The following is a 14142-nucleotide window of genomic DNA, read 5'->3' as shown; positions in this document are numbered from 1 at the left end:
CGCCCCACCTCTTTCACTTTCATTGTTTGCGTCCCGCGGGAAGCAGGAATCGGGAGAAACTCTGCACTCAGCGCCCCCCTCCCCCCCCCCGCCCCCTAGGCAGCCCGGCAGAGGTCAGGTCCCGGGCAGGCCTTGGGACCCTACCCCCTAACGAGACCCAGGACCCCCAGGAAAGTGTCCGGGTCCACGGTGTCCAGTGCCCCCACTCTGAAGATAACCCAGCAGACCCGGCTGCTTCGATAAGGCCTCCCCCCCCAAAAAAGAAACGCAGAAAGGAAAAAAAAAAATCCACTTTACTGAGTCACACCCAGCTGTAAACAAGTCACCGTGAGAGTCCCACCCCAACCCCCAGGCCACACAGTCCTCGAAGAAATGGCTGGGGAGGGTCACTGGGGGAGGTGCCAAGCAGGGCCGCAGGCAGGCGAGCACGGCGCCCCCGGTTGTGGGGGCCGGCCCTGGGAAGGGTGGGGTCAGGGCAGCAGGACTGAACCCCCAGGAGCCTCCGAGCTGGGGCCCTGGAGGACCAGGTGACTTAGGAAGGCTCCCTGATAGGGCTCCGAGCCCATCTGCCACCCCCTCTGGCTCCTAGATTCTATGGAGGGCGCTGGCGAGAGTGAGGGCCGCCCTGCAGTGGCCAGGCCCAGCCCTCCAAAGGCCTGCCCAGTCCAGTCCAGCTTCTTGCTCCCCTGCGGGCCTCCAGGTCAGGCCGGGGTTCAGGGAACAGGTGAGATGCCCCAACTCCTCAGAGTCCAGCCCTAGGTTTGGGTGGCTCCTCCGGGGGCAGCACGGGGCTCCTTCCCTGGAGCATGGGTCACCCCGTGGCTGTCCGACTGGAATGTGGCAGTGAGGTGGGCAAGGAAGGGGGCTCGTGCCGTGACCGGGGCCCGCCCCTCCTCAGCATTGGCCTCAGCTACACAGCCGTCTCCTGGTCCTCCCGCTGGATCATCTGGTAGTGCTGCCGGTTCTCCAGGTAGGCGGCCAGCTCCGTGTCCTGGGCCTTCTCTGCTCGCTGCCGGGGAGTGTCGCCCTGGAGGGGAGGAGCTGTGGTCAGGCGGGGGAGAGGCTGGGTCCGCCCCTCCGGCTGCTGGTGGGGGAGGGGAGGCCTTCCAGGCTGGCTGGGCCGCCCTGCTGGCTGGGGTTTCTTTTTTCTTTTTAGATTTTGAGAGCACGTTTATTAAAGCTGGGGATAGGGAAACACGGAAGGGCTTAGGGTAGAATCAGCAACCGAGAGAGCCTGGGCGGGGCTGCGTCGGCTCACTGGGAAGTCAGAGGAAAAGGGGCCTGGAGACAGGGTCAGGGGGTTAGGCCCCAGGAGCTGCCGCTGCCCACTGCTCCTCTGGTTGCCAAGTCTCCTGCAGTCCCTTAGCGTTTAGGAGAGGCACACCTGTAGGGGAAGAGGGGCGGGGAGGGAAAGCGCAGGCGTGCGCCAGGGAGAGAGAGCCCTCGGGTCCAGGCTTCTCAAGGTTGAGAAATAGCGCCAATTCTCCAGAGGTGGCGCTCCTGAGGCTGCCCTCTCACAAGGGCTCAGGCCTGGGAGAGCCTCGGTTGTACCTGCGTGGACTCCCTGCCCGCCCTGCTAGTCTGCTCACCTGCTGGTCCGTCTTCATGAGCGAGGCGCCGGCCTCTACGATGTAGTGGCAGATGGTGCGCTGGCCCAGGGCTGCCGCCTGGTGCAGACAGGTCTCCCCGCTGGGGGCACAGGGGCTGGCTGTGGATGCCATCCAGTCCTCCAGGCCCTCCCAGATGTTTCCCAAGGGCCATCATAAAAGGGCAGGGAGTTTGGGGCCCTGGCCTGGGGCATGGGGTGGGGTGGGGGGGCCCAGAGGATGGCAGATGCGGCCAGAAGGGTTCGTGGGCTCCCACCGGACAAAAACAGGAGGGGCCAGAGAAAGGCAGGCAGTTTCCACAGTAACCAGGGTCCTGCACTGCCAGGTACTCACTTTTCCTCCACAGCATCAAGGATCTCTTGCGGGGCTGGAGGAGAGGCGAGGGGCAGGTCAGAGAGGCCTGGCGGCCCCTCCTCCTCCTGCCTCGGCCCAGCCTGGGGTGGGGGGTGGGCAGGGTACCCAGTGGTGCAGCTTACCGTGGTCCAGCAGGTAGCGGACCACTTCCTTGCTGCCAGTGCTGACTGCGTGGTGCAGGAGTGTGCGACTCTGGTCATCCCGGTGCATGAGGTCGCCCCCAGCTCGGTGCAGCTCCTGGAGCTGAGGGCGGGAGCAGGGCTGGGCTGCTGGCCACCCTTTCCGGCCCCAGAAATGTCCCCCAACTCACATACAGGCCATAGGGCTGACACTGGCCTGCTCACACACATGGCTCCCTAGGGGCTGCTGGGGTCATTTGGGAGTGTCAAGGGAGAGACAATGGGCTTATCTCAGCCAAAGTGCTGGTGGGCTCCCTAGGAGGACACACGACCAGGCCCTGGAGCCAGTCCCTTGAATGCTCACTCCCCAGCGCCAGGGACAGGCACACTGAGCTAGGCAGCCCTATGATGGGACACGGGTCATGGGCTGGATGGGGCAGCAGTGGAATGGGACGATCACCAAGGAAACCCTGCTGAGGGCAGATGATGCTGGATGACCGCATCAGAACAGGCTGGCTTCTGGCTCACCGGGTGCCCTGCCCCGAGGCGAGGGGGCTGCCCAGGGGAGGGAGCTGGAGCCAGGGCGCTGGTACCTTACAGAAGTCGTTCCTCTTGGCGGCCTCCACCAGCTCTGCACCTGCCGGAACACCTGCCTGTTACACTCCAGGGCTGGAGGCCTGGGCTTGTGTTGGTGCAGGGACACGCAGGTGGTGTGCAGAGAGGGGCTGAGGGCTGGGCTCACGGTGAACGTGACCCCAGGGACCTTGACAGGCGTGTCTGTGTGAGGCAGAGCATGGGCCGCCTCCCCACCAGCCTCACCCCCACAACTAGGGAGAAGCCTCACCTTTAGGGGGCACAGCATCCCCTGGCAATAACCTACAAACAAAGCGGGGCGAGATGTGACGTGGCTGCGGCACGGGCCAGCTGGTCCCCCTCCCAGCCCCAAACAGGGGCGCCCTTCATTCTTTCAACAGTTTATTGAGTGCCTCCTGCCTGTCGGGGCTGCTCCAGGCACTGGGGATACAGCGGCAAACAGGGTGGGTGGGTGGAGGGCTGGCTCTCAGGGAGCTCACATTCTAGCCGGGACCTCAGACAGGTCAATAAATAAAGGATTTGGAGAGCAGGGAGTGCTGTGAAGAGCAGGAGACGGGGTAGTGTACTTGAACAGCCACATCAGGTGGGGTTCCCCAGGAGCCTTCTCTGGGGCGAAGCCCCCCGGTGGAGGTGTGAATGGGACCAGCTCTGCGAGGCGGCACTGGGAGGTGGGGAGAGCGAGGCCCCGGAACAGGTGCCGAGCAGGCAAACTCGAGGCCCCAAAGAACTGAGCGGCGATGGGGCTGGACAGTGGTGACGGAGGGGAGGGCAGGCGTGGGCTGTGTACAATGGAGTGACCCGCAGCGACCAGCCGCTGTTCTAGGCTGGGGAGGGCAGGGCTTGGGGTGGGGGGCACTGGGCCTGGACGGGGTGTGACCAGGTGTTGGGGGAGAGCCGGCAGGGCTTGCTGGAGGGCAGGGTCTGGGTGGGACCACAAAGGCTGGCAGTGGGAGGCTGGCGCCAGGGAAGTGGCTGTGGCTGAAGGCAGGGCTCCCGAGGAGCCCAGGGACTCACCGGGGTGTGGGCGAGCAGGGGGAGGTGGGGAGAGGGGAGGTGGGGGTTGGGAGGTCAGGCCGGGCCGACGCCCCCAGCAGCTCTGGGTCCAGAATATAAATCTCGTCCTGTGCAATCTCAGTCACGTAGTTGAGGTGCTCCTGTGGGTGGGGAGGCCAGGGCCGAGGGTCAGGGCAGTGGTGGTGGGGTGCGGTGGCCACCACACTGGCAGACGAGGAGAAGCCTCTGCTATGGGTGTGAGTGCCGACAGAGGCAGCCAGGCCAGTGACCCTGCGGCCCCTCTGCTTTGCCTCCACCTGGCCCTCTGGGTCCTGGGCCCTCCAGCTCGCCAGCCCCTTCCCACGGATGAACTTTCACCCAGGCAGTCTGGCCCCTGGCCAGCAGTGCTGTTTCCTCTGTGTCTGTCCGGACGGCACCTGTGCTATGAGGCCCTGACCCCCAACCTGGGCAGCAAGCCTTCCCTGGGCACACCGGCCCCCTTTCCTTGGGGTGCTGCCCTGTGCGCTCCAGTCTGGAGGGCAGGGCCACGCCCTACCCGTGGACAGGGATGAGGATGGGGGAGCGTGCGCGTGGAGGGGATGCTGGGTGTCTGGGAGGGGGGCTGAGTGCTCACCTGGGCCCGGTCGATCCTGTAGAACCGGCTGGCGGTGGTGGCTGTGGGGAGACACTGGGTTGGCTGCGGGTCCAGGGGGCCAGGCCCAGGGTTTCTGCTGCCCCAGCCCAGGACTCCCAGGGAGGAGGCGGGACATGGCCCTTCAGGGCTGCTCACCGTCCAGGAAGCACCACTTGGGGGACAGTTTCTGGCACGTCGGGGACTGGGCTCCGGCACCTTCCGGCTCCTGTCGAGAGAATTGAAGGCCAGGGCGGGTGAGAAGGGAACCGGCGCAGGAAGACTGGCAGGTCCTGCCCCTGCCCCTGCCCCTGCCGCTCACCTGCTGCAGCTTCTCGATGTGGGCGCGGCAGAGCTCGAGGTCACTGTCTCCCGGCACCACCACGGTGCCCAGCGGCACGGCTGGAGAGCAGAGCAAGGGGTCAGCACTGGCCACGTCCCACTGCCCTGGCCCTCAGGGGACTAGGTGCTCTCCCGCCCCCGCCCCCCTCCCCCCTCCCCCCAGCCCCGCACTCCACTCACAGGCCTCCTTGAGCTGCTCCTTGTCGTAGTGCAGGGCCTCGTAGTCATGCATGCTGACCCTGCTCACCTGCACCTGCAGCTGCTCGGGCACCGGCTGCTGGCTGAGGGTGGGGCGGCAGGAAGGGGCTCGGCAAGGGCCCCGCCCAGGAACCCACCCAAGTGTCCCCTCCCAAATGCCCTGGGGCAGGGGGACTGTTCACCCCTTTCCAGTTGGGAGAACCAAAGCTCAGAGGGGGCAGCGCCTGGCTGCGGGCCCGGGGCCGGGGCAGCCGTGTGGGAAGCGTACTCGCTGTGCAGGGTGGTGGCGCTGCGCCGCTTGGCCTTCTGCACCATGGTGGCCTGGTTGCGCAGGGCGATGCGGATGCGCGAGGCGGCCAGCTTGCAGGGCTCGCCATCCACCTGCACCGGGATGGCCTTGGACGTGGTGAGCACCACCTCGCGGCACTGCGTCAGCCGCTCGCCGTGGCCGCCCACCTGCAGCGCTGCCTGTGGGCACAGGGGGCTCCGGTCAGGCGCCGGGGTGGTGTGGGGGCCCAGGCCCTGCTCCTGCCAGGGAGGCTCTGGCTGGAATGCAGGGACTGACCCCAGTGGAGAGGGGAGGGAGGGTGAGCCCCCGGTCGGGGGGCTGAAGACAGTGTCCCCGCAGACAGGGGTTGAAAGATCCTCTTAGGTCAGGGAGAGGAGACAGTGAGCCCTCAGTCAGAGAAGGGAGGTTCGGTGACCCCCCCTTCCATCCTGGAGCCGAGCTTTGGGCACCACAGGGAATCCTGGGGCTGCGGCCGGGCACAGCGCTGAGCCGGACCCCCAGGCAGGCCCCGCCCGGCCCACTCACCAGGGATGTCATGGTGAAGCCGATGACCTCGAGGTAGCCGTCGTCGTGCCGCTGGGGCTCGAAGTCGTGGTGCTCCCCAGGGTGGCCCCAGGGCATGGTGCCCGCGCAGTACCTGGTTGGGGGGGGTGGGCAGTGCCACGAGCTTCAGAGGGCGGCCCTGCAGGGTGGGGACCGCAGGGTCCACACAGAGCCCCCACCTCACCTGGGGATGTTCAGGAACACGATGCACTGGGGCTTCAGGTCCTGGATCTTGGGGGTCAGGTCGGTTCCGTCACACTGGAGGCAGGAACGGGGAGGATGTTGGGGGTGCCCGTGAGGAGCTGAGGCGGCCCCCTACTCCCTAGCTGGGCCTGCCTGATCCGCCCGCTACTGGGCCCGCTCACCACCACTCGGATGTGCTTGGCCAGGTCCTTGGAGCTGCCCATCAGGAAGTCGGAGAAGGCTGTCTGTGGGAGGCGGAGGCGTCATTAGCTGGTGACCGGGACCCTCCCTCACCACTGCCTGGCAGGGGCGCGGGGCCTGGTAGACACGGTGGGCAGGGGCGCAGGAGGAGGCTGCTGCTGGTCTGGCAGGTCCCAGGCTTACCCCGGCGTAGAACATCTTGTTCCGAAAGCGGCTGTTGAATTTCTCGGGGTTGGCCTCTGGGTGGTGACAAAAAGTGGGGGACAGTCAGTCATTCAGGTCCCGCTGGGGCTTCCCAGGCTCGGGTAGGGAGGGTGGGCTGGGAATGCATGCCTTTCCCTGGGGGAAGGGGGGGGCTGACCCTCTCAGGGACCCTCCTAGGTCCCTGCCTCCCCAGCCTCCCAGGCCCCCTCGGCAACAGTCTGCCAACCTCGAGACTCGTGAAACTCCAGGGTGACGTGGGCATCGAAGCCCAGGCTGAAGTAGTTGTTGAAGACGTCCAGAGGCAGCTGGAACAAGGTCAAGGGCCTGACATGAGGGTCCGGCCTCGGCGATGCCTCCCAGCTCCAGGCCACGTCTTCAGAGGCCCTTCCCACAGTTCGGAGATCCACCCCACAGCCCTTCCCGGCCCACCCCTCCCCTAAGTGCCCGGCACTCGAGAGCATGGGCCAGCCTTCTCCCCTACCACACCCCTCCCCGGCCAGCACACTCTGCAGGAGCTCCGCCAGCGGGACTTGGTCCTGCTCCTCTCACTTAGGACAGGGCCTGGCGGGGAGCAGGTTCTCGGGAAGTGTTTGCCAAGGGGCTGAATAACAACAGTCTTGTGAGGTGAGGACCATCGTTCTCACCGTATAGATTCAGAAGCTGAAGTTTGGGGAAACGAAGAAGCTCACTCAAGGTCCCAGAACAAGCAAGTAGGAGAGTGGGGCCCAGCCTGAGTCCCCCGGGCGTCCCAGACACTGGGGTGTGGAGAGGCCCCCCCACCCCACCAGCCCACGGCCCCTGCCCGGCTGACCCACCCGGTCGGTGGCGCCCTCATCACGTTCCTCGGGCCCTGCCTCGGGGTTGGGCTCCACGCGGAGGTCCCAGCGGTCCAGCTGCACCACGTTCCCCTCCTCCACGTGGGAGAGGATCTTGGACACGGGCTCATCCGTGTAGCCCTGGTGGGAGGGAGCAGACACTGAGCCCATCCTGGGCCCAGGCCGCCCCTCCACACCGCCCACCCCCCGAGGCCTCACCCCCGTGGGCTCTCACCCCGCCCCAGTTGAGGGTGCGGGCCAAGTCGTTGCCAGTGCCCAGGGGCAGGATGGCGACAGGCGGTGGCGGTTTCAGGCGCAGCTGGTCCAGGGTGGAGAGGATCCAGCCGACCTGGAGTGGGCAGCACAGAAGAGGCCGGGTCAGGCCGGCTGGGCGCGGGCCCGGGTGCGGGCCTGGGAGAGGCAGGGGGACTCACCGTGCCGTCGCCCCCGCACGCCAGGATCCGCAGGTTGTGCACTTTGCGGTACATCTCCAGCCTGGGCCCAGGAGACAGGCACGGGTCAGGGTGCGCGGGCGGGACCCCGAGCACCAGGCAGGTCCTCCCGCGGTCCCCACAGAGCCCTGCCAGTACTCACGCTTCCTTGGGCCCTCCCTGGCTGAGGTCAAAGACTTGTCGGGGGTTGAGATACCAGAGAAAGGACTGGATGATTTTTGCACCCTGTGGGGGCAGGAGCCGAGACGGACGGGGGGAGGCAGTCAGGGTGGCAGGCTGAGATAGGTGGGGAGAAGCTTGAGGAGAGGGCTGTGGGAACCAGGCCCAGGAAGGGGCACGGGGTGGAGACAGGGTTAGGTTTTTCTCAGGGTCTCCGGGGAGAGAGATGGGACAGAAGCCTGAACTGGAACCTGGGAACACCTGTGGGTCCCGGGGTGAAGAGGGGCGAGAACCTTGACCTCAAACCCCACCCCAGGCCCTCTGTGAAGCAGGAAGGCTGTGTGTACCTGGTTGCCCCCACTCTTGGGGTTCACGAACACCAGCAGGGGCTTCATGAGGGGGGACGGGGTGGGCCTGATGATGAAGGGTTTCCAGCGGCCCTCCTTGGAGGCAGAGAGAGCTGGTGAGGTTCCGTCCTGTCCTGGAGGACCCTACCCCCACGCTCGGCAATTCCCCCCTGGTGCCCCTCATGTGCCACTTCTGGGTCAGCCCTGCTGGTGGGCCTGGCTGCAGAGATGCAGCAGTCTGGGTCTGACCTCCCGGCCCCTTCAGGGCCCAGAGCCCAGACCGACCCACCCAAGGCTGAGCCGGTGGCATCAGCCCGGGGGCTGGTCCAAGAAATGGGCTCCTCTCTCCTGTCCCCTCCAGCTGGGGCCTGGCCCCAGGTCTAACCTCGGGACCTTTCTTGCTGGATTTCCTCTTGAAGGATGCTCTCTTTTTCTTCTTGCTTGCCTTGAGGGTGTTCTGCAAGGAAAGCACGGCCATTGGTGACAAGGCGGGTGGGCTGGGGTGGCTGGCAGACCCCAAGTGTGGGGGTGTCGAGGGCGCAGCCTGTAACTTACCTGGGGCCTGCGGGCCCGGAGGATCCAGGTGGGCGGGATGACCACGGCTGCGTGGACGCCCAGCGAGCATGGCTCCTCGATCCGCTGCAGCATGAAGCAGGACACCTTGCTGTGGTACTGCGGGGGGTGGGGGGGTGTTGGCAGCTGAGCTGGGTGGCCAGGCCCTGGGACCCCAGAACCCCGCCCAGCACAGCACAGGGGCGGCCTGTGGGGGCAGGGCAGGCAGCACTCACGGCTTGCTTGCACCAGGAGCAGCTGATGGCCACGATCTCCTTGCTGTGGAAGGTGAACTTCTGCTGGAAGCCCTAGGGCGGACAGGGAGGTTGGGGCACCAGGGGCCGGGCCCAGAGCGGGGACACCGCCCCTCCCCTGCCGTCAACCTCCCCCGCTGTCAACCTCCCCCCACCCAGGAAAATGGAGCACATTTTTAAAAATTAAGAGAACTATAAATAAGCCCTGAAAGCACGGAGGCAGAACCAGGGGCCGTCCCTCTGAAGTTAACTGCAGAGCGGTGGGTGTACACTCGAGCCCGGCCGGAGGGGCCACAGCTGCCGCCTGCCCACCTCAGAGCCCCTCCCCCCGACCCCGGCCGCAGCCAGGGCCCCTGGTCATTCCCTCACGCACGCCACGTTTACGGAGAGCCCACGATGTGCCAGACGCTGTGCTGGGCACCGAGTCGATGGCGGAAAGGGGGACAAGCGTCCTCACCACTCAGAACCTACACTCACTGAGGGAGACCGGCAAGAAGTGAACGAGTAAGTGAACACAGTCTCGGCGGCCAGTGCTTGGGAAGACCACCCACCAGACAGCTGCTGCTGAACTAAGACTAAGTCCACGGGCACCTCCGAGGCCTCACCCCTGACCTCCCGGCAGCCCCCCACCCTGCACTGGAAGGGCCCGCCCTCCTTGCTTGGCCCAGAGACCCGGCCGAGGGTGTGCTCCGGGACTCTGTCCTCTAGGGACACAGTGCTGGGCGGTCCCCACAGACCCACAGCATGGGGCCCGGGGGCCACAGCGCCTACACCCAACGGGTTGCAGGTCACCTCTCACCTTCCCACAGTGCCGACACTTGCCGTCCTGGCGCCGCCTGTGTACCCAGTGGTGCCGCACGAAGGTCGGCTGGCAAGGGAGGAGAGAAGTGTTGTTGGAGGGAGGGCTGGGGCAACAAGCCCTGAGCACGGCCTGCACCCCCAATGCACCAATGGTGAGGGAGGGGGGCTGCAGAAAGCTCCCGTGCATCAGACGAGGGGCTGGAAACCTCCCTCTGTGGCCCAGGGCAGGGTCAAGGCTCAGAGGGGCGGAGGCACGTGGGAGCAGGTGGCCCCTGACCCCCACCCCCCTGCAGGTGGGCCGGCCAGACCCTCCGCTCTAAGGCCTTCCCGGAGCCGCACCCCTCGCACCACCCTGCATCCCCAAGCCAGGAAGAGCTGAGCCCTCTGCTCTCGGGAAACACTCAGAGATGTCCACTCAGGAAACCTGGGGTCTCCTTGCCCCCAAAATACCTTGGGCACTTACCTCACGGACATTCCTGGACCCTGATTCACGGAAGGACGGCTTACAGCGAAAATTTATCTGTGAAAGAGTACAGTGACCACCCGAGTGTCAGAACCTCCCTTCGGGGTCAGGCAGGTGGCCACCCCCTGCAGGAAAGGGTCACTCAGAGTCGCCCTTGCAAGGCAGGAAAAGCCCCTGCATGCAGGGGCCCCCAGCACGTGAGGCACCTCCAGAGGTCCACGTGCGTCCTGCCGCCTCTCCACCGGCCAGGAGGGATCTTTCCTTTCCCTGCCCAGTAAGGGAAAGAGAGACCGGGAGCTTCCTGCCCACTTGCCCCACCAAACGGCACCATGGTTCCCTCCTATAGTGCCCCTTGACCTCCAGCCTTCCCAAGCTGGGTGCCTGCAGGCACCCCCAGCCTTGTCTGCAAACTTCAGCTGACTGGTCCCTGGAGACTTCTGGCTAATCTGTGGAACCCGGTGTGACTGTCACTTTCGGGGATGGTGACGGGGGTCTATAATGCCTGGGGCTGTCTTTGTTCCTCTTTTCCCAGCTGTCTCTGCTTCGCCCTCAGCAGAGTCGCAGAGCAGCTTCACTCTACAAGGGCCGGGGCCCATGCCCCCTTGTTCACTCCTGGTCCTGCCTGCCAGTGAGCTGCTCTGGTTTCTGCTGCTCGGGGCGCGGGGTCCGCTGCGGCAGCCCTCCCACCCTCTGCCTGAACCCTCCCGCCTGCACCTGCGGGCGCCTCCTTACAGAAGCGCAGGGCCCAGCCACGCCCCCAGCTGCAGACACACTGTGGACCACGGGCTTCGGGGGAAGGTCTCTGCAGCAGCAGTGCGTAGGGGAAGAGCCAGATTTTGGGACTGAGCCGGCTGCAGCTGAGTTATGCAGCTTCAGCCAGGCAAAGGCCCCTTCTAAGTGCTGGGCTGGATACGGAAAAAGTGGTGTCATGGCCATTGTTCATGACTGTCTTGTGGAGTGACAGTCAATGTGCCCCACTCCGGGCAGTGAGGACACAGCAGCTAATAAAGCAGGGAGGCCAGGACTCAGACGTGGGCATTTTGGCGCGACAGTGCTTGGCTCTTCACCACGGCGCATGCTGGGCCCCGCAGGCAATGTGTCTATGCTGCGTGCAGACACACGCGTGTGCTCCGACAGGGCTTCAGCACCCGAAGGGGAGGGGCAGGAGAGGCTGAGCACCACACTGACCTTCTCCAGCTGCTCGATGCAGGGGGTGTGCACCACGATCTTGCAGGCTGCACACTTCCTCCGGGGCACTGACTTCTGCTGTAGGAAAGAGAGGGCCCCTGAGGCACCAGGTAACTCCAGCCAGGGTGCCACTCCAAAGGCAGCAGAGGAATCCTCGTGTCTGCCCCAGCACATCTACCTGCCCTCTGTGTGTACCAGGAACCCCCACTATTGACTCTTCTCACCACCCTCAGATGGCCCACAGCAAGGGTGCTGAGGTGGGAGCCCTGTTCCCACCTTGCGCTGCAAGGGCTGCAGCGCTCAAGCTAGCAGGGGTTGGCCTACAGGCTTCTAGACCGGGCTCCACCACCAGGGGGCAGCGTGCAGCACACAGCTCACTCACCAGCATCTTAGCTACACAGTACTGCTCCCCGACATAGCAGAAGTCCCCGGAAACGTTGGTCTCGAACCAGATGTGCTCCCCATATGTTGCCGACTCCTAGACCATGGGATAAGCATGCTCAGTGCATACCTGACACCCAGCTCACCAGTCAGCCCCTGCCCTGGCCTCCACCCCTCTCCCCCAAGAGAAACCAGCTCCAGCCTGGATCCGCTTTGCTCCACCCTGTTTTCCCGGCTGTCCCTGCTCTCCACCACTTGGCCCGAATGTGGCCACTCCAGGAAGCGTGCTCTGACCCCACTGGCCCGTGGGCTCCTCTCACAGCTGCCCACAGCGCCTCCACTCCCAACTGCTCTTGGGGCCCACAGCCCGGTGGGCACTGGTGCCCAGCTGCCCCTCCCAGCGCCAGCCACTCACACTCCAGTCCACGGTGCTCCGGATCTGCCGCTCTGGCTCGCTGCACAGGGCCCCGTGAGCAGGAGGAGGGGGTGCCAGGTGCGGGAGGCCTGACTTGGTGATGGCTTTCCTATAGAAAAGGAGATAGCTGAGGCCAGCTGAGTGTTTGACCTCTCTGCTTCCTTCCCTCCCCAGCCTGGGACCTCTGTCCTCACTGTGGCCTCAACCGAGGCCAAGACAGGGGCAGCAACAGGGACAGTAGGGGATGACCCCTGATAGGCCAGGCAGAGCCCCGAGGCCCTTGCTCCATGCCAGTCCCCCGGAGGTCGCACCACTGGCCCTGCTAGCCACAGCTATACCTACGCGAGCAGGGCGCTCCAGGCCTGCGGTCCGGCCGACTTGCGCCGCAGGGCTACCTGGCGCCTGCGGGAGAGTGGGCACACGCGGGCGGGCGTCCCGGGGCTGGCCGTGGTGCCTGAGGGTCGCTGCTGGCTGAGCCGACGATAGTAACCGTGCAGGCCCCAGAGGGCACGGTCATATACCACGTCAGCAGGGAGCAGGTGGGAGGAGGCTTGGCGCCCACGCAGGCAGCAGGGCAGTGGCAGCAGGGTCCGGGTGCCCCGGTGTCGGGGTGGCCCTGGTGTCTTGGTGCCTTGCTGGGTGGTACTCAACGCTGCAGCTTTCACGTCCTCCTCCTGGACCCCCTCCTCCTCCTCCTTCATGCCCACGAGCCCAGCCAACAGCAGGGGTGCGCCCAGAAGCTGAGCCCCAACAGTGGCCGGCTGCGGGGGGGGCATCTCGCCCACGGCGAAGCGGGGGTTGTGGGCGGGGGGTGTGGTGCTGGAGCGGCGGCGGCGGCCGGTGCCCCGGGCCTGCATCCCGCAGCCCAGGAGGCAGCCCTGGAGCTGCGCGCTGGACCGGCGGCGCTGCACCAGCGAGGAGGAGGCCTGCCCAGCCGGGGAGCGGCGCCGCGCCTTGCCCGTAGGCAGCCCCACGCCACTGGACCTCCGCTGCCCCTCTCTGAGGCCTGGAGCCATCCGCTGGAAGTGTCTCTTAAAAAAAGTCTCCATGCAGGGGCAGCTGGGTGCCTGTTGGGCACAGAGACCAGGAGCATCAGGAGCTGGGCCGGGCCATGGCCCATCCTGTGCCCAGGGGCCAAGGCATGGCCTCTGCCCTTTGGGCGGAGAGGAGACACTTGGAGGAGGGGTGACTGTGGCCTCCGTCTCAATAGATAGGGTGTTTGAGGCATCAGAGAACCCTCAGGGGGAGCCCCCACCGCCCACTACTGGGAGCCCTGTGCTCTGCAGCCCCGCCTCTGGGTTGCCCCAGGAGTAGTGGGTGGGAGGGCCTTCCGGCCATGCAACCCGGCACCCCTGGTCCAGGCACCATAACCCACCCAGTCGTGGCCTGAAGGACTTCGCCTCTGGCCTGAAGCTGACAGCAGAGAGGAAGAAAAGGAAGCTGTGAGCCTGGAATTCTGGGTTCCAGCTCGGAGTTGGCCCAGACAGACCGAGGGGCAAAGGGCAGGCTTTCCTTCTCGTCAGAGCTTTGTTTTGCCAGGAACTAGGGGCAAGTTAGGTTTAGGTGACCCCCCTCCCCCGGACATGGCACGAACCAAGCATGACAATAAAACAAGGCCCTCCGAACAGGAACTCAGTCCTGGTGAGACGCCCTGACTCAGCCCCGGTCTTGGTGTCAGGCTGAGAGTGGCATTTACCAGTGGAGAGGGTCAGCCATCAGCCCCGGGGGGTCACAGCCCCGGGGCAGACGAGGCCCTCAGAGAACTGGAGAGGCAGCTGCAGGGAGAGATGCCACCCTGTCTCGGTCGTGGTTTTGTGCCGGAGGCCCAGGGAGAGCCGTCTGGGCTCCGGGTTTGCACACACGTCTGCCTCTGCGGTGCTGCCGGTAGGGGCTGTCCTGGCACCAGGCCGCTCTGTCTCACTCAGAGGCGCAGCGCGGACACCCCATGTACGAAGGTGCCAGGTGACGTCTGAGAACCCTTCCAGCTCTGCTCCTCAGGGTGAGAGTGAACTGCACCTCATCCTGAGGGCCAGTGCTAGGAGCCCCAGCTCTGATTC

The 14142-nt window shown here is 65.5% G+C and overlaps 1 protein-coding gene across 13 annotated transcripts in view; it reads right to left on the bottom strand.

Annotated features, from left to right (window-relative positions):
* Nucleotides 1-274: 274 nt before the first annotated feature.
* The window catches only part of DGKZ (diacylglycerol kinase zeta), a 41462-nt gene continuing 27594 nt past the window's right edge, over nucleotides 275-14142 (bottom strand). For 3 of the 13 annotated variants that reach the window (XM_036029324.1, XM_036029325.1, XM_036029326.1), the window contains exons 2-30: nucleotides 12086-12194; nucleotides 11672-11767; nucleotides 11290-11367; nucleotides 10102-10158; nucleotides 9637-9705; nucleotides 8820-8891; nucleotides 8587-8703; nucleotides 8417-8488; nucleotides 8032-8127; nucleotides 7668-7750; nucleotides 7508-7568; nucleotides 7309-7422; nucleotides 7074-7214; nucleotides 6485-6563; nucleotides 6238-6293; nucleotides 6036-6098; nucleotides 5855-5928; nucleotides 5653-5764; nucleotides 5107-5306; nucleotides 4821-4921; nucleotides 4458-4700; nucleotides 4302-4342; nucleotides 3689-3828; nucleotides 2925-2956; nucleotides 2674-2717; nucleotides 2084-2204; nucleotides 1941-1974; nucleotides 1590-1689; nucleotides 275-1027 (exon numbers count right to left, since the gene is read on the bottom strand). In XM_036029324.1, coding sequence (XP_035885217.1) covers nucleotides 911-1027; nucleotides 1590-1689; nucleotides 1941-1974; nucleotides 2084-2204; nucleotides 2674-2717; nucleotides 2925-2956; nucleotides 3689-3828; nucleotides 4302-4342; nucleotides 4458-4700; nucleotides 4821-4921; nucleotides 5107-5306; nucleotides 5653-5764; nucleotides 5855-5928; nucleotides 6036-6098; nucleotides 6238-6293; nucleotides 6485-6563; nucleotides 7074-7214; nucleotides 7309-7422; nucleotides 7508-7568; nucleotides 7668-7750; nucleotides 8032-8127; nucleotides 8417-8488; nucleotides 8587-8703; nucleotides 8820-8891; nucleotides 9637-9705; nucleotides 10102-10158; nucleotides 11290-11367; nucleotides 11672-11767; nucleotides 12086-12194 — 2722 coding nt within the window. In that variant the 3' untranslated portion in view covers nucleotides 275-910. Of the gene's footprint in view, nucleotides 1028-1156; nucleotides 1385-1589; nucleotides 1690-1940; nucleotides 1975-2083; nucleotides 2205-2673; nucleotides 2718-2924; nucleotides 2957-3688; nucleotides 3829-4301; nucleotides 4343-4457; nucleotides 4701-4820; nucleotides 4922-5106; nucleotides 5307-5652; nucleotides 5765-5854; nucleotides 5929-6035; nucleotides 6099-6237; nucleotides 6294-6484; nucleotides 6564-7073; nucleotides 7215-7308; nucleotides 7423-7507; nucleotides 7569-7667; nucleotides 7751-8031; nucleotides 8128-8416; nucleotides 8489-8586; nucleotides 8704-8819; nucleotides 8892-9636; nucleotides 9706-10101; nucleotides 10159-11289; nucleotides 11368-11671; nucleotides 11768-12085; nucleotides 12195-12427; nucleotides 13153-14142 lie in introns of those variants that run through there. The other 10 variants (XM_028514692.2, XM_028514694.2, XM_036029327.1 and 7 more) reach the window with 7 other exon arrangements.

Source organism: Phyllostomus discolor, chromosome 6, assembly GCF_004126475.2.
Source record: "Phyllostomus discolor isolate MPI-MPIP mPhyDis1 chromosome 6, mPhyDis1.pri.v3, whole genome shotgun sequence".
NCBI lineage: Eukaryota > Metazoa > Chordata > Mammalia > Chiroptera > Phyllostomidae > Phyllostomus > Phyllostomus discolor.
Note: the sequence above shows the minus strand (reverse complement) of the source record. Positions and strands in the feature narration are given on the sequence as shown.